The sequence below is a fragment of the Furipterus horrens genome, unplaced genomic scaffold (assembly GCF_987537825.1).
Source record: "Furipterus horrens unplaced genomic scaffold, mFurHor1.1.pri manual_scaffold_7, whole genome shotgun sequence".
Classification (NCBI taxonomy): domain Eukaryota; kingdom Metazoa; phylum Chordata; class Mammalia; order Chiroptera; family Furipteridae; genus Furipterus; species Furipterus horrens.
In genome coordinates this window covers 31,462,821-31,485,579 of record NW_028327177.1, presented here as the reverse complement: position 1 = coordinate 31,485,579, position 22,759 = coordinate 31,462,821, and the positions used below count along the sequence as shown (strand labels likewise).

At 39.7% G+C, this 22,759-nt stretch overlaps 2 protein-coding genes and 1 pseudogene across 3 annotated transcripts in view; 2 read left to right on the top strand and 1 right to left on the bottom strand.

Annotated features, from left to right (window-relative positions):
- INTS8 (integrator complex subunit 8) overlaps window positions 1-1,319 on the top strand; it is a 57,808-nt gene extending 56,489 nt beyond the window's left edge. Inside the window, exon 27 of the mRNA XM_090283547.1 lies at window positions 1,115-1,319. Within this exon, the coding sequence (XP_090139673.1) occupies window positions 1,115-1,231 (117 nt within the window). The 3' untranslated portion in view covers window positions 1,232-1,319. The remainder of the gene's footprint in view (window positions 1-1,114) is intronic.
- Window positions 1,320-1,765: 446 nt separating this feature from the next.
- CCNE2 (cyclin E2) lies at window positions 1,766-14,816 on the bottom strand. Of its 2 annotated transcripts, none has more exons than XM_090283549.1 (12): window positions 14,741-14,816; window positions 13,762-13,797; window positions 13,565-13,658; window positions 13,424-13,480; window positions 11,936-12,087; window positions 10,893-11,028; window positions 8,473-8,619; window positions 6,928-7,023; window positions 5,494-5,628; window positions 3,774-3,885; window positions 3,118-3,275; window positions 1,766-2,706 (listed from the first exon to the last, which is right to left on the bottom strand). In XM_090283549.1, the coding sequence occupies exons 2-12, from the start codon at window positions 13,773-13,775 to the stop codon at window positions 2,581-2,583; spliced, it is 1,227 nt and encodes a 408-aa protein (XP_090139675.1). In that variant the 5' UTR covers window positions 13,776-13,797; window positions 14,741-14,816; the 3' UTR covers window positions 1,766-2,580. The 2 variants fall into 2 exon arrangements, with proteins under 2 accessions (XP_090139675.1, XP_090139674.1); XM_090283548.1 differs by having other exon boundaries at window positions 13,565-13,661; window positions 14,741-14,814.
- LOC150004224 (uncharacterized) lies at window positions 14,504-16,224 on the top strand (annotated as a pseudogene).
- Window positions 16,225-22,759: the final 6,535 nt, after the last annotated feature.

Sequence of the window (22,759 nt, the reverse complement as noted above, 5' to 3'; positions counted from 1 at the left end):
TTCTGAATAGTCTTAACTTCTCTTCAAGCTATATGTCACAATAGTCTTTGTTATTTGAAGTTCTAATTTCTTTTTAAAATCTAGAGATACATTAGATTACCTTATAATCTAAAAGTGACTCTAAGGGCAAAAAAAATGGTGTCACAAAACACTCCATGGAAGAATACTGTGGATTTTTAGTAGACTGAGGTATTTCTAATCATGGAAGAAACGAGTCACTAAATGATACAGCGCTGAGCAAGTAGCTATTTTTGCACATTAAAAAGTGAATCCCTGCCTTGATCAGTGTGGCTCAGTTGGTTGGGCGTCATCCCGAAAAACAAAAGGCCGCTGATTCAATTCCCGGTCAGGGCAAGTACAAGAGGCAACCCAAAGATATTTCTCTCCCTCTTCCTCCCTCCCTTCCTCTCTCTCTTCAAAAAATATAAATTTTAAAACAACTTTTACAAAAAGTGAAGTCCTGAAACAGGAATTTTCATTCTTTTCATACTGTTTTATGGAAGGCGTAACTGTAACAATGTCATTGTGAAATTATACGTAGTCTTTCCACTGGTATTTTAGTCAAATTTGTTTTCAGTAACATTAAATTAATTCTATAAACTATGGTTCAGCAATTAATCTTTTCCATAAGAGTGGTTGTAGTCAGCCCTGACCAGCATGGCTCAGTTGGTTGGGAGTTGTCCCATGAAGCAGAAGGTCACCAGTTGGATTCCAGGTCAGAGCGCATACCTGGGTTGCAGGGTAATATACCTGGTCGGTGTGTGTGAGAGACAACTGATCGATGATTCTCTCACATATCAATGTTTCTGTTCCTCTCTTCCTCCCTTTCTTCTCCTCTCTAAGAATAAATAAAATCTTAAAAACAAAACAAAAAAAGAATATCTCAAGGCCTGATGAACACCCCCACTAGAGGTCCATTAGCACTTCAGACTCATCCTACTCCCAAAGGTGGCTTTCTTTGAAAGAAAAGAATGGTTGTACTGAGTCTTCATGTTAATCTCTTCCACATCTCTTAGCATTTACAATTATTTAGCATGTATGTAGTTTTATATTGTGTATATTAGCAAGACTTTTTTTTAACAGACCTAATAACATCACTTTTCTGTTTTGGAAGATCAAAGCCATCGGCCAGACAGAATTGAATGCAAGCAACCCAGAAGAAGTGTTACAGCTGGCGGCGCAGAGAAGGAAAAAAAAGTTTCTCCAAGCAATGGCAAAACTTTACTTTTAAGCAATTGGTTAAATTTTTTTAACTTTTATTTTTTAAACAATAGGCTAAATATAAACAGTATTAAAAGATGAAGTATAATACATATGTACATATTTAGTGGTGATTTCTTTTCAGACAAAATACTGAAACAATTTAAAAACAAAACTACAGAATATTTCATTCCATAATAGCTTAAATTTATAATTTCTTCAAAGAAGAGATTCACATGTCTAGTAACAATAACAATCTAGTATAATTTGTTTTCTAATTAAATCCACTTCTGAGGCTGAAATTTCATTAAAAAAAACAAATATTTATGTAGAATTAGGTAGACTATATAGCAAGTTCTTATGTGAAGTTTATTTTGATTTTTTTTTTGAAATAAATAGATTGCTGGTAGTATACATTTAATACTTTTCTACCTTAATAGAAGTTTACGTCAGGTGTTAAGCTTTATCACTTTGACACTGTCCTTAACTCATATAGGAATTCAAAAAGGACCTTAATAATTTTGCAAACATAAATAAAGCCTTAGTCACACTAAATTACAAAAAAAAAAAAAAAATCCTTAGGGATACCTTAGAGTAATAAAGTGACTTTCTCATATAAATAGTTTGAAAGGGTACTTAATTAAGTTTTTTCACTCAAATTGTGATGTTCAAAAAAGTTACTATAAAGCAACCTGTATGTCAAAGCCCCAAGTAGGAGCCACAGCATTTATAATTTCTTTGGTAGTTCTGCTGTTTAGAACACAGCTTAAACCATGTTCTAAGCATTACTGGTTAAATATGTTATGGTAAGGCAAATACACTAGTTAAAAAACAGATTAAAGTTCACCATTTCTAAAAATTCAAGTTTTATAATAGCTTGCTACAGCAGCTGTAGATAAATTAGTCACCTTATTACAAAACTAAACTTTTGTAAACACGTTTAAATTTTATTTCCAAAAACCAAATTGCACTATATGAATTTTGGGAATTTAAAAACTAGATTCAAAGTACTAAATCTCTTACTGTACCCTTTAAGGTAGTACTTCTCTTGTCCAAAACTTTAATGATAAAATTCCTGGTTTATCAAGATAAACATAGTAACACTGGATCAAAAATTTTTTATGGCATTAATCCTGGTTGGCTTTTGTCCAGTTACCTTGGGAATGAATTCATCTTTGTAAACACATCCTGCTGTTTCTTTAAACAGCTAACATAGGAATGAAATAAATTTCTTCCTTAGTGCCAATTTTAAGTAGTTCTTAAAATCAAACAATGGCAGTGAAATTTTTCAATTGGGCAGGATAGTCATAGCACTATTTTCCTGTAAAACACAGTAGTTCATTTTTATGAAATTCTACCCAGTCCTCAGTATTCGTCTGCTTAGTTAGCTGCTTTACGTTTTCCTGGTCTTTTTTCAGTGCTCTTCGGTGGTGTCATAATGCCTCCACTGCACACTGGGGACAACTGTCCCCCCTTCCTGAAGGTGTTTATGTTGTTTACTTCTTCCTGCACATGTAAAGAAATCATGCAGAGATTAATAGCTAAGATAAAGCAATGACATAGTAAAATAAAGTCGAACCAGACTTTTAGATAATAATCTGAGGCTACTTAGGCCTAATATAATGGTCTCTTATGTCTTTGCAACTTGACTAGTCATATTCCAGAGGTTCAGCAGTTTGAACTGCTGTAATTATATTTTAAAAATTCTTTAACCTGGACTACTGGCATTGATCTTAAGGAACTTCACAAATCTTGCTTTAACTTCAAGGTTATTTTATTAACTTTTCTACATTTCGAAATCATTGCAGTCCTGGAACTTTCTATCCTCGTACCATCTTATATAACTGTCTGCATCCTTATTGTCAGTTTCCGTGACTTACTAAATGAGGAAGACCAGAAACCCCACAAGAAACATACCAGCATAGCCAGATAATTTGTATGTGTCTGGATAGTGTGTCTGTCTTCCATAGAAATCTTCTTAAAAATCTTCAGTTTCACTGGACTAGTATTTTTCACTACACTGACAAAAGGCACCATCCATTCTACACATTCAGAAATGCTGTCCCATTCCAAACCTAGACAGAAAAATTATCAAAAATGTGAAGGCTACATCAGAAAGTATCTAACATATGCCTAATGAATTTGTTCCTGCTTCCAAATTTAAAGATAGCTATTTTAAAACTAAAAAACAAAAACCAACTCTTAGCAAGTCAAAACAGCTGATACTCAAACTATATTTATAATGTGACTATTCTGAGGGAGAAAAAGACTTAGAGCTTCTTAACCAGTACTTTCTACATATGAAATTAAAATTGTCAAAACCCAAAGAACTCTTTAAAGCAGAGCTATAATCATGTTGCTTAACTTCAAATGGGTTTAAATTCCATTTGATCTTATTTTTTGTTTGTGGCTATACATTGAGGGTTAGAAAGAACTAACAGGAAGGAAATCACTACATTGCTAAATGTTTTCCATTAAAATTTTAAATTGCTGTTTAGCAGCATGCTAAAGTTCACAAATTAATAGTCTCTTTAAAAGTTATGAACAGGTAAGAAGGTAAAATTATGTCTTACCTGAGGCTTTCTTAACAACTTCAATAGAGGTAAAATGGCACAAGGCAGCAGCTGCCAGTATTCTGTATTGGAACTCTAATGAATCAACAGCAAGAATACACAGATCTAAAAGCTAACAAAGGAAAAAGCAAAAGTACAAGTATTTAGTACGAGAAGGATTAGTACTACATATTGCTACTAAATATCAGTCAGCTAACATTTTGAGAGTGTTATGATATGGACCATGTGCCAAGAACTCCTAAAACTAAAGGGATGGAAGGATAAATGAGCCACTACCCTAAGGGAAGTCAAGTCTCAAGATTGTAAATCAGAAAGTGAACAGATGGGATTATTATACAGTGTGATGTGTACATGTAGGAAGAGCACCTAATCCAAAGCAGGGAAGACAGGGAAGACTGCTGCTGCTTAAGTCAATCTTAAAGACAATGTAGCCAGAAAGACTGGGAAGTAGAGAGTGTTCTATGTATAGAAAACAGAATTTGCAAAGATCAGTGAGAAAGTATTATTATACTTTCCATTGGAACTCAAGTAGTTCAGAACACTTTAGTAGAAAATATAAGCAAGGAGTACCTTCATTACTTATTTAAAAAGGGGAGAGGATAGCTGCAGAGGCACAACCTAGATTAGATCAAAGTCTAAGAAGTCACACCTTTTAGAGTTCTGAAAATTGAAATTACTAGAAGATTTTAAACCAGGAAAGTCACATTTTAAGAACCATCTGTTAGACCACAGTGAAGCAGATACACAAAAGGGAACGTGTTTCTAAACGGTGAGATTAGTTAAGAGGCAGTGTAATCCAGCAATAAGCGCTGTAAAAGTGCTAGTTTTTCAGAGGCCTGAGTTGGTGCCTGTCCAGTGGAATAAAACTTAAATTATGTTTGCTACCCCCACTGGCACAGTAGAAAAATGAGTACAAGAGTTGGAAATGAATTATATACCTCTAGACATGGTTTCTACATTGTTTATCAGCTTATCAGAAATTTGCCCTTTATCAAAAGGGCAAATGGCTGCTTTTAATAACCTGGGATGCTGAGAATTCTGACAAAAATATTAAGCCTTCATTAAAAAGTTTTACAAAATGAACCAATTTCAATATATTTACCGGTTATCCACTTTTAGTGTTCACAATGTGTTGACGAGATATTTCACATCCTTTACAGAATAAGAATGTAGATTTTCTTCACTTGTATATGGCAGTTATAGCAGCTTTAATGTACTCTTGAGAAGTAGACAGGAAGGAAGGGTACCCTCCCTTAATGATTTACTTAGACTATCTGTTATATGCTGGCCTAGGAAAGTTTAGTTTGAACTTATATTTTAAAAAATTGTAACTAAATAATGTGATTTTAATTCTAATATGTAAATAGGTACCTTGTGTATTCAAATATGAGTAAGAAACCATATAGAATAATTTGATACCATTATAAAGCCTGGAGACAAGTGGCTTAAAAATACCTCTCCCCATTTTATATCAAAAAGAGCTATTTAACTGTCTATTTTGGACTCATAATTTAAAAACTTGTTTTCTAGAATTATTAAGCAACATGAATATTGGGAACAGAATTTTATGCACCAGAAGTTTTGTTCCAGTCCGTTGAGAAGTAAATTTAACCCAGTATGTTGTCATTTTGTTGATTGGCCTCTTTAAGATTATAAATACACTAAAGAAAACCTATAATTGACAATAACATTAGCATATATTCAATAACAATGTCAATACCTGAGCTATCTGAATGAACTTTTCCTGAGAATACTGAGGTAGAAGAATTTTTGGAGCATCTTTAAGAGCATCAACTTGAAGGAAAAGATTTAGCCAGGAGATGATTGTTACAGGACAAAGTTCCCATTTTAAAGCCTGTTAATGAAATTAAAATGCTTGTTAATAAATGTAAGTACATAGGCACCACATTATGTAGCTACCTTCTTAACTAGTCATTTAAGAAACTTTCTGCTTTTAGGCTTATATCTTCCTAGGAGTTTTATTATTCTGACCCCTTTTATTTTTATTCTAGATATTTATAGATAACATCACAATCTAAAGTTGTTTGTGTTTTATAGTCTATTTTTGACATAGACTCCTTTATTATTCTCTAGTTGTATTTATTTACAAAGTTCATTCAGTTTGTTACTCATCCCTACTTTTCTTAATTTCTTGCAGCCCATAGTCTTCCAAATCTGTTCTCATAAACTGCCCTTTTAAGTTGTATTCAATGACTCCACAACTAATTCTATTCAGATCTTCCGTAATTGATTCTAGACTTTTTCTTCCTTTCTTTGGTCTCCAATGACTTCTGGTCAAATGTAAAAGTTAAAGAGGGGGAAAAAAGGCAAATCCTAATTGATATCTTTCCCTCTATGAAGTCCAAAATAATTAAGAGAACAGAGGGTCTTAACACCTATAACTTCCCCAGAGAATTCCATCTTCTCTTTATATCTCCCTTATGTTACACTTCAAGTCTGAATCTGGATAATTTTATCAGAACAGTATCAACATGCCAACAAGATCTTTCATTTTAACAGCTATCTGAATGTTTAGAATTTGTAAACATAATGAGATATATAAGATTACAACTTATGTGTAAATCAAAGTCATATTGATTGGGTTTTCCTGTATGTCTTACTAATAAATCCATGATATCCATATTAACATACTTTCTAGTAGCTTACATTCACTCTTTAATCGCTAACTGAAGGCCTGATTAAAGACTTTTATGCTTCTTTCCTCCACTTTTCTATTAATAGCCCTTTCTCTGCCTATAGAAAAAAGGCAGTGAAATAATTTTCATTCTCTTTGTCTGCTTGAAGGAGGGAGAAATAACTAGGTTTTGAGAATCATTGTTGGAATTCATTTATATATACATGATATGCTAACTACTAACTACCTATATGTTTTTAAAGTGTTGTCCTTAATCACTTTTAAATTAAGAAAGTAGTATATTCTCAATATAGAAACTTGAAAGATGAAGAAAATAGTTCACAAGTTAATTAAATTCCTCTCCCATCCATACCATTGTCAATATTTTGCATTAGCCTCTTAGGACTGGTTCATAATACTAAAACATCAGTTTTGATTACTTGTGTTGTAGTCTCTGAGATTCACTAATAATTACTGTTATTAAATTGCAACTAGAAATAATAAAGATATAAATATTACCTTTAATATAATGAGTTCCATCCTTAAAATATCCTCTTCACTGCAAGCACCATCAGTGACATAAGCAAACTCGTGGAGCTTAGGAGCATAGATTTCCTTTAAAATGGATTTTAACATTAATATTAAGCACAATTGAGACTGAGATTAAAACGAATTATATATAAACCATCTATAGGCTTCAATTTTAAGGACATCTTCACAAAGTGATTGCAAATCTCAGTAAAAGGATTCTACAGTAGTCAAAGCAACCTTCCATTTAAAGATTTTTTCATATCTAGGTTTAAATTAGCCAACTATATTGATTGAGACTGATTTTTCATAGAATTGATCTTGAATTGTAGTTAATAAACAACAATACTTTAACCAGTCATTTCCGTTGAAACACAGAAAGCCAAACTTGTTTAAGATTGCCTAGTATGTTCGCCAGAACAAAACAAAACATGTAATAAATAAGTTTTAGAAACTGAAAACATTTCCTTTAGCCAATACAAAAGTATGGGTTATCAAAAAATACTTTGTGCAGTTTGGCTGATGACAGGTCTGCTTTAACAGTCCAGAGAACAACTAGAATGATCAAAGGAGTAGAAGTGATGCCTGCCACAGATGAGAACAGACTAAATAAAAAGATTTCAGTCTGGTTAAGAGCATCGCCCTGTGCACCAAAAGGTTGTGGGTTTGATCCCAAGTCAGGGCATATACCTAGGTTGCAGTTTTATCCCTGGTCTGGGCGCTTACGAGAGACAACCAACCTATGTTTCTCTCCCTCCCTTCTCTCAAATCAATAAACATATCCTCGGGTGAGGATTAAAAAATAATGATTATTTTTTTAAATTAAAAGATTTAAGTCGAGAGAGATACCTGAACCAAAGTAGGATTTCATATAAGAACACACTAAATAAAGTTACTCACCAAATGTGGCATATTTGGGGGATAGCACTGAAAGTTCAAAAGGCAAATTTGGAAGAAAAAGAATACACTTAAGGAAATTTATGCTTGATTCAGTACTACTTTCCAAACAACACAGGCTTCAAACGTTTTAGATGAAGGTACTAATGATATTCATAATGCATTAAGGAAAGTATATTGATATTGTGTGAAGAAAAATCTCAGGCAGTAAAGGAGTTGCCTTCTGTCCTGGTACCACCATCAGATGCAAAAATATCAGGCAGGATACAGACCATTATTCTAACCCAAAAAGCATTTACTTTACTTGATTGGTTCATCAGTTTTCAGAGACCATTCCATTGAATACAAGTGCTGTAATTAGGTATATGGGGACAGCATCAGGATATTTTGTTTGGCAGAATGAGCCACAGAACATTTCACCTAGATATTAATCCCAGAATTAAACAAGAGACTTAAAATAGGCTTAGATACTAAAAGGGAACTATGTTGTTTATCTTTTCAGCCACATCATAATAAATAAAAATATTGAAAAAAACCACTCATCTTTCCTTGGGAGTTAATATCAAAGTAGTAGTGTTTTCTGTGTTGATTTTAAAAACTGGGTAGGTAAATATGTCTGTATAAACTTGGAGAACTTACCTCAAGTTTGGAAGCAATGAATAATGAGGTAATTCCAATGAGTTGAAGCATATTTTTATTTATATCCTTTTGTGTCAGCATAAACCTATCAAAAAAGTCTTGTGCAAGATAAAATGTTTCTCTCTGAAGTGTGTATACTTCACATACCTAGACAAGAAACCAAAGATTTAAATATTGCATGAATTTCTCCAAATTAGAAAGTTGTATCTTAGCATTCTCAGACTTTACAATACTTTCATAAGCCCAACTTTGCTCTTTAGGAAACCAAAGCTAAGATTGGGGATGGGGGGAAATAACATGCGCCAATAGAATTAACAAATTATTACTGTCCTCACTTTATAGTCTCTTTTTCACACGGACTTAATTAATGTGTTATTCACAGATACATTTACACTTTTACTGACTATGAATGAGAACTTTTTTCTATTAAATTTCCTAATTGTTTATTGCTGATAAATGGGTAAGTTTTCATGTTTATATTCTTATTAATTCTAACAGTTCCAACTGATTCCCTTCATCAGTATAGACAGACATTTAACTACAAAATGACAGTAGTGGTTCTTTCAATGTTTTTATGCCACTTATTTTTCATGTTTTACTGCACTGGCTAAAACTAGAAGAAAACCAAATGAATTACATTGGTGATAGGCAAAATCTTTTATCTATATCTTGTTTTGGGCTACAGTGAGAATTCCCCTAATGTTTCATTATTGTTACTATTAATAATAGTATCTGTCATTTCCCAAAACAACTCCATAAAGTAGGACCAGTTATCCCCATTTTGAATATAAGGAAACAGAGGGATAGAGATTCTGTATACTGAGACAAAGGACAGTTTAACAGATGGATTTGTTTTGTTATATTCTGTACAGTTTTGCATATATGAGGGGGGACCAAAAAAACCCCAGTATTTACTTATAAAAAGTCATGTACTTATTCTTACATGTTTAAACTTCAGTAACCTTCAAAGTACTCTTCATTTTATGCAATACACCTATAAAGACTTTTCCACTGCTCAAAAGTTTTTGAACTTGATTTTGATGCCCCTTTGTTTCACCTCTTTCACACCAGCAAAATGTTTCCCTTTTTTTTTCATCCAGAGAAACAAACAAAAAAGTTGCTTGGGGTGAGATAGGGTGAATAGGGAGAGTAGGGCATGGGAATCGTACCGTTTTTTTGGTCAAGAACTGCTGAGTGATGCACTTGTAAATCACCCATTATGAAATGGGCAAATATGTTGAGTCTTACAAAAAATTCACTGAAGCTGAATGCAGCCTCTCACAACAATGCCAGTTGGTACACTGATACAGATGGCTTCCTAAAACACATGCAAGGGAAGCCTGTACTACAAGGGTCCTGCCCTTCAGAAGATAATTCATTTTTTGGGGGGGGGGCTCCCCTTTATATAATAATACATTTAAGGGAAAACAGGAATAAGTTTGATAGACAACCACTGGAATAAAAATATTAACATAATTGTGCTTAAATTGCTTCCATGATTGCTAGACACTTTAAAAAAATCAAATCCCAATCACCTTCTTATACCCACATGATTGAAATACAATCTTCCTTTCTAGTTAGAAGGGATTAAGATGACCTGACTCAAAAGGACATTTTATAGTCTTAAAAACTTTTCTGAATAGCTTCTTGACAGATCTACTCTGCCATGTGTTACCAAAAAGCCTATAGTTTTTCTCCCTTAGAGTACATCAAACATATCTACCTTAGAGATATGGAAACTACAGAGCAAAAATCAGTTTGTCTTCAACCTAAGTAATCATTTCATTAATAATTCTTCATTATCCAGAGAAAGGGAATGGGCTTAAACAAGAAAGTTCTGGCATACATCTTTAGGGATTTCAGGATCACTATTATTCCTTTAGAATCACAGTACAGTGTATTTCTGAAAGGAATAGAGGTATATAATAAAGGGAAGCTACATGGGCTTAGGGCTTCTGGATATTCAAAGGCTCCTTATTGTTTAGGACATAGAAATCAGTGTTTTAAATGATAATTTGATTTTGGTGATCCAGAAAAGGACTTCTGAAGGCCCTTAAGCCGAATCCTGGTTCTTTCACTTTGTACAGCAGAATTCAAAACCTTGTCAACCATATAATTCTGTCCATCTTAAGTGTCCTCAGCACCTAGAGCAATGCCTGGTACACAGCAATACCCAGATACCATGAATTCTGAATTGGGTTTGGGTTGTACAGGAAGTATGGGCTGTGTCCTCATGATCTCACTCTTACAGACAGTCATTTTCCATTTTGGTACCATCAACTACAGTAAGTACATACACCCCACCAAAAGATGGCTGCTGCCAATGGATAATATACCATGAGAGGACATGGAAAACAGATTTATGTCTAAATATTTTCTTCCATGATAAGAGACAAGGAATTTGAATTGCTGGAACATACCTCTAAAAGCCAGTCTAGAAGTATTGACCTCATCTGTGGTTCCAGGTCAGAATGCAGAACCTCAAAATGTTTGTCATGAACATATCGGGTCTCTTTCTTTAACATGTTTAGCCAAACATCCTTTGAACATCCCCAGCTATGGGAAGGAGGTTAAAAGAAATAAGCTGTTTTACATAGAAAAAACTCAACTTTAATACACTGAAATCCAACTTTCAATTAGAACTCAGAAGGAGAAACTCTTAAAATAAGTTAGGAAAAAACTGCTACCTTAACTTTTAGAAACCGTTTATTTAGTATGAGAAATTAGTAGCCTGAAATTATACAACAGAAACTTGGATTAAGATAACCTAATCGATAGGTTCAAGAGTGTTTTCTAGTTCCCATTTATTTATAATTTATAAGGCTCCTGTTTAAGATAACCATGTTTTCTCAAGAGAAATTCTAAATATTCAAAGCATATATGGTCCCAGTAGAGACAACTCTCAATCACCTCCAAACAGATCGTCTATAGTAGTCACCTATAGTGGAGGTAAGGTGGAACAGAGTGTGGGGGAAGGGAAGGATTGGTAAGTTTAAACGTCTGAGTCCATTAATTTCCTTATCAAAGCCAAATTAAATTACTATACTAGATGTTTTGTATAAACTGTACTTCCTAGTCTTATTCATTAACTAGAAAAAATATGTATAGACCTTACTAAGCTTGGTAAGAAATAAATAGGGTTGATATATCAAATGGTAATGCTGTACGTGTTAAAATCCTTCCATCTTAACAGTTTAGATAAATTAAACTCCTTTAAAAGGGTGGTTCAGTTCTGGTAAGGTTTACAGTACTCAATAAGCAAATGAAAATAACTTTAAACAAAGCAATGTTTTAAATTTCCCTATTATTTGCAAATAGCACTACTCATTATATATGCTTAAATATTATTTAAAGAAAGCATTTTTACAAGTTTTTCTAATAATGAAGACAAAAAGAATAAAAGTAGTGCAATATCTGAAATTAGTACAATTTTAATCACATTCAATTACTGAATTTGTCTTACCTTAAATCAGGCAAAGGTGAAGGATTAATAAAAAGATTTTTAAATCTGTAATTCGTAAATCTGGAGAAGTCACTTGTTCCTATTTCTTTGTGGGGTGTTTCAATGATCATGCAAGGACTGATTCCCCCAGATAATACAGGTGGCCAACAATTCTGTGATTTAAAAAAAATGAAAGTAATATTTGTGCAATAGGAAACCAGCTTTTGTCTGGGATCTTTCATAAATGGAAGTTAATATTTCTAAACAATCTATAGTTTTCCCCAAACACTTAGCTAACATGCTAACAATGTAGTTTGACAAGTTGACATTTATTATTTTATAAATAAGCCACCTAGCTTCATAAAGAAGGACCCTGGCCAGGTAGCTCAGTTGGTTAGAGTGTTGCTCAATATGCCAAGATTGCTGGTTCTATCCCTGTTCAGGGCACATTCAGGAATCAACCAATGAATATATAAAGGGGCACATACAAGAATGCATTAATAATTGGAACAACATATCAATGTTTTTTTCTCCCTCTCTTGTAACAGCCCTGGCTGGTGTGGCTCAGTGGGTTGAGTGCTGGCCTGCAAACCAAAAGGTTGCTGGTTCGCTTCCCAGTCAGGGCACATGCCTGGGTTGTGGGCCAGGTCCCCAGTTGGGGGCCTGTGAGAGGCAACTGATTGATGTATCTCTCGCACATTGATGTTTCTCTCCCTCTCTTTCTCCCTCCTTTCCCCTTTCTCTAGAAATAAAATTTTTAAACTTTTAAAAAAGTAACAGGATGTTTTAGACAAAATACAAGACATTAAGATATTGGGGGAGGGTTTGAGTAACAACGTGTTTGTAGTCAGAAACTAATAACTTTCAGAATTATAACATTGAAGTGCTCTCTCCCTGTCTTTATCAATCAGGCAAGGGCACCTTATTTTATAAAAAGCTTCCCGCCCTTCCAATTAATCCTGCTCTGATACTTGAGATTACTTGCAGGCAACACCTTAGAAATGGAAGCAAGTCGAATCAATTACTTCAATACTACTTAAAGGACCCTTTCCCCAATCAGTGCTGGTTTCACAGAGACCCACTGTCTCTAAATCGTTCTCTTTACAACACATAGGAGGAATAGGTAGCAAAGGGCTGGGTGCCAGTCTGTCAGTGACCTCACATCCTATTTATGCCCCAAGGAGCAGCTATTAGGGTGCTCCACTGTAGTAAGAGCGGGAACAAAGAGCAGTACACTGGACCGACTGGGCGGGCCCGGGTGGACGCGGCAGCTCTCAGAGGGAGGAAACTTACAAAGCGGAACCAGCTGCTTCAAGGCAAACTTAAGTCTGCTGTAAGCAGAATGAAGGCCCATACAAACCACCCTGAAGATAGGCACCGCCTCCCCGCGGACGTCTAGGGGCGTCAGAATTCAGTGTCAGAAGAGCCTTTCTGGTGAGCGCAAAGCCAACCCTAGCCCTACTCGTTCTGCATGTTTTCCCCAGCCCTCCCAGCCCAGCTCTGCATTACCCTGATCTCATACTGCTGTTTCTTGGCGACCTCCTCCTCTTTTCTTTTCCCGACATCCTGAGAAATAGAAAAGACTACTGTTAAACTAAGGTCCCAGCAAGACAGTTCCCCTCTCTCCTTCCTCTTCTCCCCTTAACTCACCTGGACCGTTTTTCTCTTCTTGGCCTGAATTATCTGGGCTTCTTGGGGGGACTCAGTCTGGCTGGGCTGGGGCTGCCGCTTAGCTTGTAAGCGGCTACTATGGTGAATTTTTTAAAAAAGAAAGTTTAATTAGTAAGTCATGCGTTTCAAAGGCAGCAGCTAACAGTGAAACATATCTCCGAGACAAATAATGTTACCTGCGTCTTGGCATTCTCTTCAGGTGTATGAAGTCTCTGGAGGGGAGAGAGGAAACGGGTCAAATACACTGCCCTCCATATTCTCCGAGTGCCAATTAGACGCCGATTCAGAGGTTACCGCCAAGCCTCTGAGGAGATGGCCTGAGCCATCGCACGAGGCAGTCCGGCACTATATTAGTACCGAATGGTATTAGTTGTGGACACAAGCCTGCATTTCCTCAGCCAGGACGCGAGTCTTCAAATATTTACAAAGCACACCCCAGTATCCCGAATGCGCGGGGAGGAAGATCTCCCCCAAATGGGTCTTTGCATCCTCCACCCTCTCTCCCGTACCCCAGTGGGGCTTAGACAGCACCCCCACTCCCACCCCTCCATCCTGGATGAGCCGTGGAGAGAGCGGTTTGTGGAGGCAAAATTCTGTGGAGAAGCCGGTTCCGCGCCAATTTGGAGAGCGGCGGTGGCGGGGAAGCAGGGGGCGGAGGCAACCGAGACTTGTGTCAAGTCCTTCAGTCTCCTTTCCCTCCTTTCCCTCCTTCCCACCCCCAGCGGGCCCTGCTCGTGGCTCAGATGGGGCACCAGGACCCCAGGTCCAGATGGGAGTGGCAGTGAAAGAAAGAGGGCTAAATTAAAGACGGGGAAAGTTCTGGTTGGGAAACTTGACTCCCCGTGAAGGGGGCCCAGATACCCGTCCTCTCCTGCAGGTTAGCTCCCCAAATGGGGGTGAGAGAGAGAGACCCGTAGGATGAGAGGTTTTTCTGTGGCCGGGTACTTCGGGGCAGCCTTCTACCCTCGTTGCTTCCCGGACCGTCTGCCAAAGGTCCTGTCAGGGACGAAACGAGGGGACCCATTCTCACCAGCCGCCTCGTTCTCAGCCCTCACTTTTCTTCCCTCAGGCTCCCGCCCGCAGAATAGAGTAGCAGGGGTCCAAGGGTTGCTTTCTTTCCTCCCGCTTCCCACCCTACGTACAGCGCCTCCTCACCGTCAGACTCGCTACCGATCCGCTCTCAGCTGGCGCCGGCGCCAACCCAATATATACGGCAGGCCAGGCCCGCCCCGCACGCATGCGCTTCAGACTGACACTTCCAGCCCGCGCTTCCCTCCCCCCGCGCCCAGGCGGCTACCCCTCAGGCCCGCGCGCGCGCGCTCTGTATCCGTTTGCGTTGGCCCTTCCTAGGGCGACGCAGGACCTCTCCTAGGCCCTCGGTCTGCAGTCACCTGCGCTCCACTTCACCTGCCTGCGTGGCCCAGAGGCAGGAGGGAGTCTTTCAGAAGCTCCTTCTCTGAGGCCCGGCTACCCGTCGCTAAGTTTCCGCACCTCCCGCCAATACGTTCTCGTTCCCTCCCGCCCTCAACTCCCAGATTCTGAGGGTGTCAGGCCAAGGTTCAGCCCCGGCTTAGGACCAAATGGAAGCCGTTTAGCAAAAACAGAGTGACTAGGAAGTGGCCATCCCGCGGCACACGCTGGCCATCCGCCCAAAGCCAGAAGGAACCTAGTTCTCGCCTAAGAGACGTGGGGGAACTAGCGGACCGCCCCTGCGGGAGGAGCGCAGCTGTGGCTGGTGAACTGGCCAATGGGAGGCGAGGACGGCAGCACAACGTGGAGCAGCAACAGAATGTAAACACAACCGAGCGCGTGGCGGGCCACGTGTCCCCACTCGCCACCCGCGTCCCTGCGCACCACCACCTGGCCCCAGGGCCTGCCGGGGACCTGCCGAGCAGCCATGCTCAGGGATGCCTATCATGTACCTTGCTCCAGCCCGCTGACCCAGGTACGGATCAACCTTGTTTTCCCGCTTCCTGCTCACCCTCCCCCTGGTTGGGTCACTCTGCACTCGGACGCCCTACCCTTGCTCGGCAGCTTCCCACGCTGTCATCGCAGAAACGTTCACGCCTTTGTCGAGCATTCCCTTTCTCTTTTCCCACCCTCCAATTCCGGGACTCCCAAGGGTAAAACACCCCTCTGCAGCAGGGAGAGAGGTGGCTTTCTCCCTTCCCTTCAAGCGCTGTGTCTGTCCCAGGACCTGAGGGGAGAGCGGCCCCTCCACGTGCAGGCCCAGGCCTGCCCACCCCACCCCGCCCCACCGCTGCCCCGGGCCAGCGCGCCCTTAGCAGCCCGCGGGAGTGGCCAGCACGGGAGTCAGCCCGCCTTCGAGCTATGATGGGAGGAGGCGGGTCCGACGCATTTCCTTCCTTTCGACCCCCATATCTAAACTTAGGGCCCCCTCGCGGCCTCTGTTAATGCCCCCGTCTCAGCACGCCCCAAGACCGGACATCTCCAAGGAAGACGTGTCAATGATACACTTCGCAAACAGGTTTTGCGGCGGGACAGGTGGGGCAGGCGCTGCCTATAGGAACAAAGACTCCCGCGGTGCAGGAGCTGTGTCCAAGGCTCCCCCGAAGCCAGGCAGCCGTGTTCCTCTCTCTGCCCAGGCTGCGAGTGAGCTTCGGGAGAGGACTGGGTGACTGAGCCGCTGGGGTTGGCCGGTGTCGCAGCCGAGGCGGGAGCCCTTCCCGAGATGCACCAGGAGGCAGTGGCCGGGACCCACCCAGGGTTTCCTTCCCGCTCCTTCCCGCTCCTTTTGAGCAGCGCGGTTTGTGCGGACCTTGGAGCCTAGAAGTAACAAGTGCTCTTGGGCTTTTGGGCCAGGGCCAGCAGTCCTTTATTCCACTTTCTCTTTCGAGTCTTTCAACAGTCTAGTGACACCAACAAAGTGACAGGTCCCCCACTACCCCTACAATTTACCTATGAGGAAATAGTGAGTCTTGCCCAAGGTGACAGAATCAGAAGAGACCTAGAATCTTGTCAGTCCCAAGAAACTTCATACCATTTGTAATGCTTACGATGGCTCTGTCGTTAAGGAAGAGTTGTGTCCCTTTCACAGTCACTGAAAACGCTGTTATGGTGTAAAACTTAAGAGATCTGACAGCGTGACGTTAAGAAAAAGAAAAGGACCCTAAATGATGTGGCTCAGTTGGCTGGGCGTCCTCCTGCGAAAGGTCACCGGTTTGATTCCTGGTCAGAGCACAAGCCTGGGTTTCGGTTTGGTCCCGGTTGGGGGCAGGGCGGCGCGTATGAGAAGCAACTGATTTGTTACTTCTCTCTCACATCGATGTTTCCCTCCCTTCCCCTCTCTGAAAATACATAAATAAATAGTCTTAAAAAAGAAAAGGAGGTCTTCACGCTGAACATAAGCAGAACTGGTAATCTGAATGAGTGAATTTGATCATCTGAACACCAGGGATGTCGATTAACATTTGTAGGATTAATCATGGAGTACTGTACGCCCAGCACTGGGCTAACTAGTGAATTACTTGATGCCCTTGACTATGAAGTGCAGTGCAGTCATAGTAGAGGAGAAATTAGAAACACATCCAACAGGGTGACTTCTGTCATGTTACAAGTATCTGGTCAGTGTCAAGTGAGACTGAAGAGTACATGGGTTTACCTGTTAGTTGGATTGAGGTTATAGTTCTGCTCTGCAGCAAGTTACCAATTTCCCTGAGCATGGATTTCCTCTAGAAAAGATATAACAACACACTCATTTCAAGGGTTGCTTTAAAGATTGTATTTGATGATGCATATAGAGACTCTTGAAAATCTACCTGTCATAGAGCAGATGCTCAATGCAAACTCTTGGCTCTCCTTCCCACCCCATTACTATTTTATACCCATAGCAATTAAGAAAAAACAGAAAGCTGAGTTAAAAGATTTCTGTTTTCCAGAATTTAGTTCAGGTAGTCATCCTTATGGGTATCTATTTTAGGCATCATAATCCAATATGTTATCTTTGTTTTATATTTTTATATGTTCATTTTTAGCTCCCTCTTTTACCACTCATCTCAGTTTTAAAATTCTCTTATGTTGAAATGTATGAAATTCCTGTATGCTTGTAATAATTTTAGAAGTTTTGGCATTTTCCGAAGTATATTTTCCCCATTGTACAAGCAAAGTTAAAACACCATGGTATATAACTATTGACCTTTAGAGTGCTTTCGTTTTTGGAAGAAAGGGGAAAGAAAACTGGAACATTCTTAGAGGCACAGGTTATTTATTTATTTATTTATTCATTTTTAGAGAGAGGGAAAGGGAGGGAGAAAGAGAGGGAGAGAAACATCAATGTGTGGTTTCCTCTTGCACACCCCCAACTGGGGACCTGGCACACAACCCAGGCCTGTGCCCTGACTGGTAATCAAGCCGGCGACTCTTTTGTTTACAGGCCATCATTCAATCCACTGAGCCACACCAGCTAGGGCAGGGGGCATGGAGTTTTTAAAAAACTTAGGCCCAGTTCACTTATTTCTGGCTTCTGTGCATTTTTACCTCCTCTGTGAAGCCTCCTCAGACTGCTTCCTCTGCAGTTATGATCACCTTCCTGGACAATAATTACCTATTAAAATGTCTTTTATTTTCAGCAAGGCCTTGGACCTCATTTTGTCCATCTTTTAATAGCCAGGACCTAGCAGTTCAGAGGTATACACAGTAGGACCTTGGTAAATACTGAATTGAATGTTGCATAGGATATCCTATAATGGAACTTTTCATTCTCTATTTTTAGAGTGATGGATGGTAGAATTATTCCTAATTTATGTTAGGTTTTTTAAATTAATAAACTATTTTTAGAAAAGTTAGATTAACAGAGAAATTGAGCAGGTAGAATAGAGCTTCCACATACTTTTCCACCCGCCCCTGCCACTTCACACAGTTTTCCTTATTATTGACATCTTACATTAATATGCTACATTTATTACTACATGAACCAGTGTTCATGCATTATTAACTAAAATCCACACTTTATTCAGATTTCCTTAGTTTTACCCTAATGTCTTTTTGCTGCTACAGAATCCAAACGTCACACTTAGAAGTCATGTCTCCTTAAAGTTTCTCTTGGCTGTGACAGTTTCTCAGACTTCCCTTGTTTTTGATGTCAGTGACAGTTTTGAGGAGTGCTGGTCAAGTATTTTGTAGGACGCCTTTCTATTAGAACTTGTCTGATGTTTTTCTCATGATTATACTGAGGTTATGGGTTTGGAGGAAGAAGATCACAGAGGTAAAGTGCCATTTTCATCGCTTCATATTAAGGTTACATTCCACCAACATGGTTTATGACTATTGATGTTGACCTTGATCACCTGGTAGTGTCTGCCAGGTTTCTCCATTGTAAAGTGACTACCCCTCTTTCCACACTATACATTTTGGAAGGAAGTCACTGTGCAGCCCAAACCTAAGGATTGGGGAGTTATGTTCCTCCTTCTTTAGGGTGAAATATCTACATAAATTACTTGGAATTCTTCTTCAAGGGAGATTTTTTCCTTTTGGCTAAATTTGCTTATTATCCATCTTAGCCAAAATATATCTATAGAAAAAGTTCTTCCAAGTTTTATTTACCAATTAGATTATTCCTTTTATTGCCTCATCAAAAACATTTTTCTGTAAACTGTCTTTTTTTTTTTTTAACCGTGAGTGGTGGTACAATGACTACTGGTATAGCTTGGAGCCACCACTTGTATTTCTCTAGGGCACCAGTGGTTTTAACTACCATTGCATTTGCATTATCACAGCAACAATAACACAGTGAAAAAGGCAAATATCTTAATTTTATTGTGAAAATAGTTTTGACCTTGTAGTCCCCCTGAAAGAGTCTTTGGGATCCCCTGGAGGTCCACACTTTGAGAACTGCAGATCTAGTTTCCAAACTAGAATGCTGGAAGTCTTCTTAGTCATTTCTTTCTTCTTCTTTTCTGAGCTCCATAATCATAGTTAGCACTTTCTGAGTAAGATGATATGCTAAGCTCTACTGTAAGCTTTTACATTGTATGAACTCAACCAACACTATGAGACAGGTGCTATAACTGTCATTCCCACTTCACAGATGAGGAAGCTGAGGCACCAATGTAATTTGCCCAAGACCCATAGTAGGAGTCTGACTCCGGCACCCCTGTGCTGTGCTGTCTCTGGTTACCATGTTATTTCCAGATGAATCATTTTTTCCTCTTCTGCCTTAGTTCAGGACTCCAATCTTTCTTCAGTCAGAGTAGTTTCCTAACTGTTTTATCTGACATGTGTCGTCCCCTTTAATCTGCTTTCCAATGTATTGCCAAAGCTCTCTGGAATTTGTAAAGCATAGATCTGCCATGCTGCCACTGTCCTGCTATGGATCAACTTGGGTTAAAGGCCAAATCCCTTAACACACAAAGCCTCTTGCACCCAGGAAGTCCAACTACATGCTGTTCTCCACACACCTGCGCTGCTCATTTGGAACTTTGCACCTGCACCTCTCATTCTCCACCCAGCTAACTCCCATGTGTCCATTAATACTCAAATAAACACTACCTCCTGTAGCTGTCCTGCCCTGCACTGAGGTAGGGCTCACCTTTATACTCCTCCCTCCCCTGCTGCTCCCCTCCCCCCACCACACATGCCTCTACCCCAGCCCTTACCAGGTTGTGGGAGCTTCAAGGGCTGGGGCTATCTCATTCATTGCTGGGGTTCTTATGCCTAGCTGACCACAGCCCCCTTTGTGGAACAAATGGAGGGGCATGCTGATGCTGGCCCTTATAACTGGACCCCAGGGTGCACTCCCTTGGAAGAGCTTTGCAGCTGCACCTTGGAGGGCTCAGCAGGGTGACAGCTGAGCGCTTCCCTCTAGAGTGAGAGCAGTTCCTCGCCTCTGGGATACCAAGGAGTCTAGGCCATCTTCGCTGGAGGGATAGGGGTGAGGGCTTCAGAAGGAAGGCCTCTTAGGATGCAAGAGCTAGAGCACAGCCTAGGTGTGGTCGCTCCAGCTCCCTCAGGGTTCATGACACTCCAGTGTGGAGAAAAAAACAGGGGTAAACAGGCAGTTCTGGAAACCCAGGAGCTCTGGGTAGAGGTTGAAATAGGCAGGAGGGTGCATGGTAGGTCAGCCGGCTCTGGGCCAGGCACTGTGCTTGTTCACTGGGGGACACTGCAGTTAACGAGACATGGCCCTGTTCACAAGACCTTGCATTCTGTTGAGGTAGAGGACAGAGAACAAATGTGTAACAAATAACTATCATTAAGCACCATGGAAAAGATAAAATAAGGTAACGTGATAGAGGGGCCTCCTTTAGCTGTAGTGGGTAGGGAGTGATCTGGGAAGGACTCAGAGGACATTTTATCTAGGTCACTTATAATTTCACACACACTAGGACACAGTAGTGAAGCAAACAAAAATTTCTGCCCCTTTAGAGCTTAAGTCTAGTGGAAGGGGCATAGAAAACAAACGGATGTCAGAGAGTGATAAGAAAGGAGGGGGAAGATAAAAGCAGCACAAGGATGCGGTAGGCAGTGCTGTGCTAGATGTTCAGGGAGGGAGCTCATTCCAGCAGGGGAGCAGTAAGTCCAGAGGACCTTGGCATATCTAATGAGCAACAAAGAGGTCAGTATGGCTGGAATGTAGTGAACAAGGGAGAGAGTAGGAGGAGAGACAGCAGGAGGGAGAGGTTTAAATGATCACTGTGTGGCCCTGGCTGGTACTCAGTCAGTTAGAGTGTTGCCCCATACACCAAGGTCACAGGTTCTATCCCCTATGAGGATATATACAAGAATCAACCAGTGAATGCATGGATGGATGGAACAATAAAATCAATGTTTCTCTGTCTCTCTCTCCCTCCCCCCCTCTCTCTAAAATCAATAAATTAAAAAAGATAAAATCATAGAATGGGCTGTGTGAACAGACTCCAGGTGGGAGGGCAGTTAATGTGATCCAGATGATAGATGATGGTGGCCTGGGACAGGGTGGAGTGCTGGGGTTGATGGGAAGTGGATACATTCAGGATATCTGCTGAAGGTAGAGCCAAAAGCATGTGCTGTTCAATTAGATGTATGGGACAGAGAGAACTCAGAGGTGAGCAGCTAGACTAATAGTTGTCACTTCCTGGAATGGGGAAGATGAAGGAGTGGCTTTAGAGCAGTATGAAATAGAGTTGTTATTTGGACAGGTCAAATGTTAAAATTGCCCCCCTACATTTTATTATAAAAGCTTAAAATGTTCAGCAAAACAGTAAGGACTCAATGAACACGTATATACCTACCTCCTAAATTCCATTGACATTTAGCTATGCTTACTTTATCAGAGATCTCTTCATACGTCTATCCCTCTTCCATCCATCATTCCATCTCATTTTTTGATGCATTTCCAAAGAAAAAGGAGATCTTAGTACCCTTCCCCTAAATACTTTATCATGCATAACATTAACCGACTTTAATATTTGTTTAGTTTCTTTTCTTTTAGGATAAAATTTACTTTCAATGGAAAATGCAAGTTGTAAATATACATTCTTAATGGGATATAATGTGTAACACAAATTCCTGTCAAGTTGTAGAATATTACTATCACTCTCAGAAAGTTTTCTTTCCCTATCATCGTTCCTGGAGGGAGCTGCTGTCCTGATTTTTTTCCATTATAGATTGGTGCCACTAGTTATATACTAGTAGTTCTATAATAGAATATATATTCTATACATATATGGATAAATATTCTATACATATATGTGGATATATGGAATTATATACATATATACTCTTCTGTGTCTGGCTTCTTTCACTTAATGCAATGTTTTTGACTTTTATCCATGCTGTTGCATGTATCAATACTTTATTTCTTTTTGAGTAGTATTTCATTGTATGACTATGACGCAGTTTGTTATTAATTAGTTTTTAACTTTTATGAATAAAGATGCTGTATGTCCAAAAAAAGTCATTTTGTGGGCAAACATATTCATTTCTTTTGGGCACATACCTGAAAGTAGAATTGCTGGGCCATAGGGTAGGTATAGGCCCCACCAAAAAAGAATGGGTAAATACATTGTGGTATAGTTGTGTTATGGAATACTGTGCTGTGGGTAAAGTGAAGTGGAGCCATGTGTATCAATGTGGATAAATTTCAGAAACAATATTTAGAGGGGGGAAAACAAATTTTAGATCAAAACATTCTCTGTGATATTTATAAAGTTTGAGAGCATGTGAAGCAAATATTAC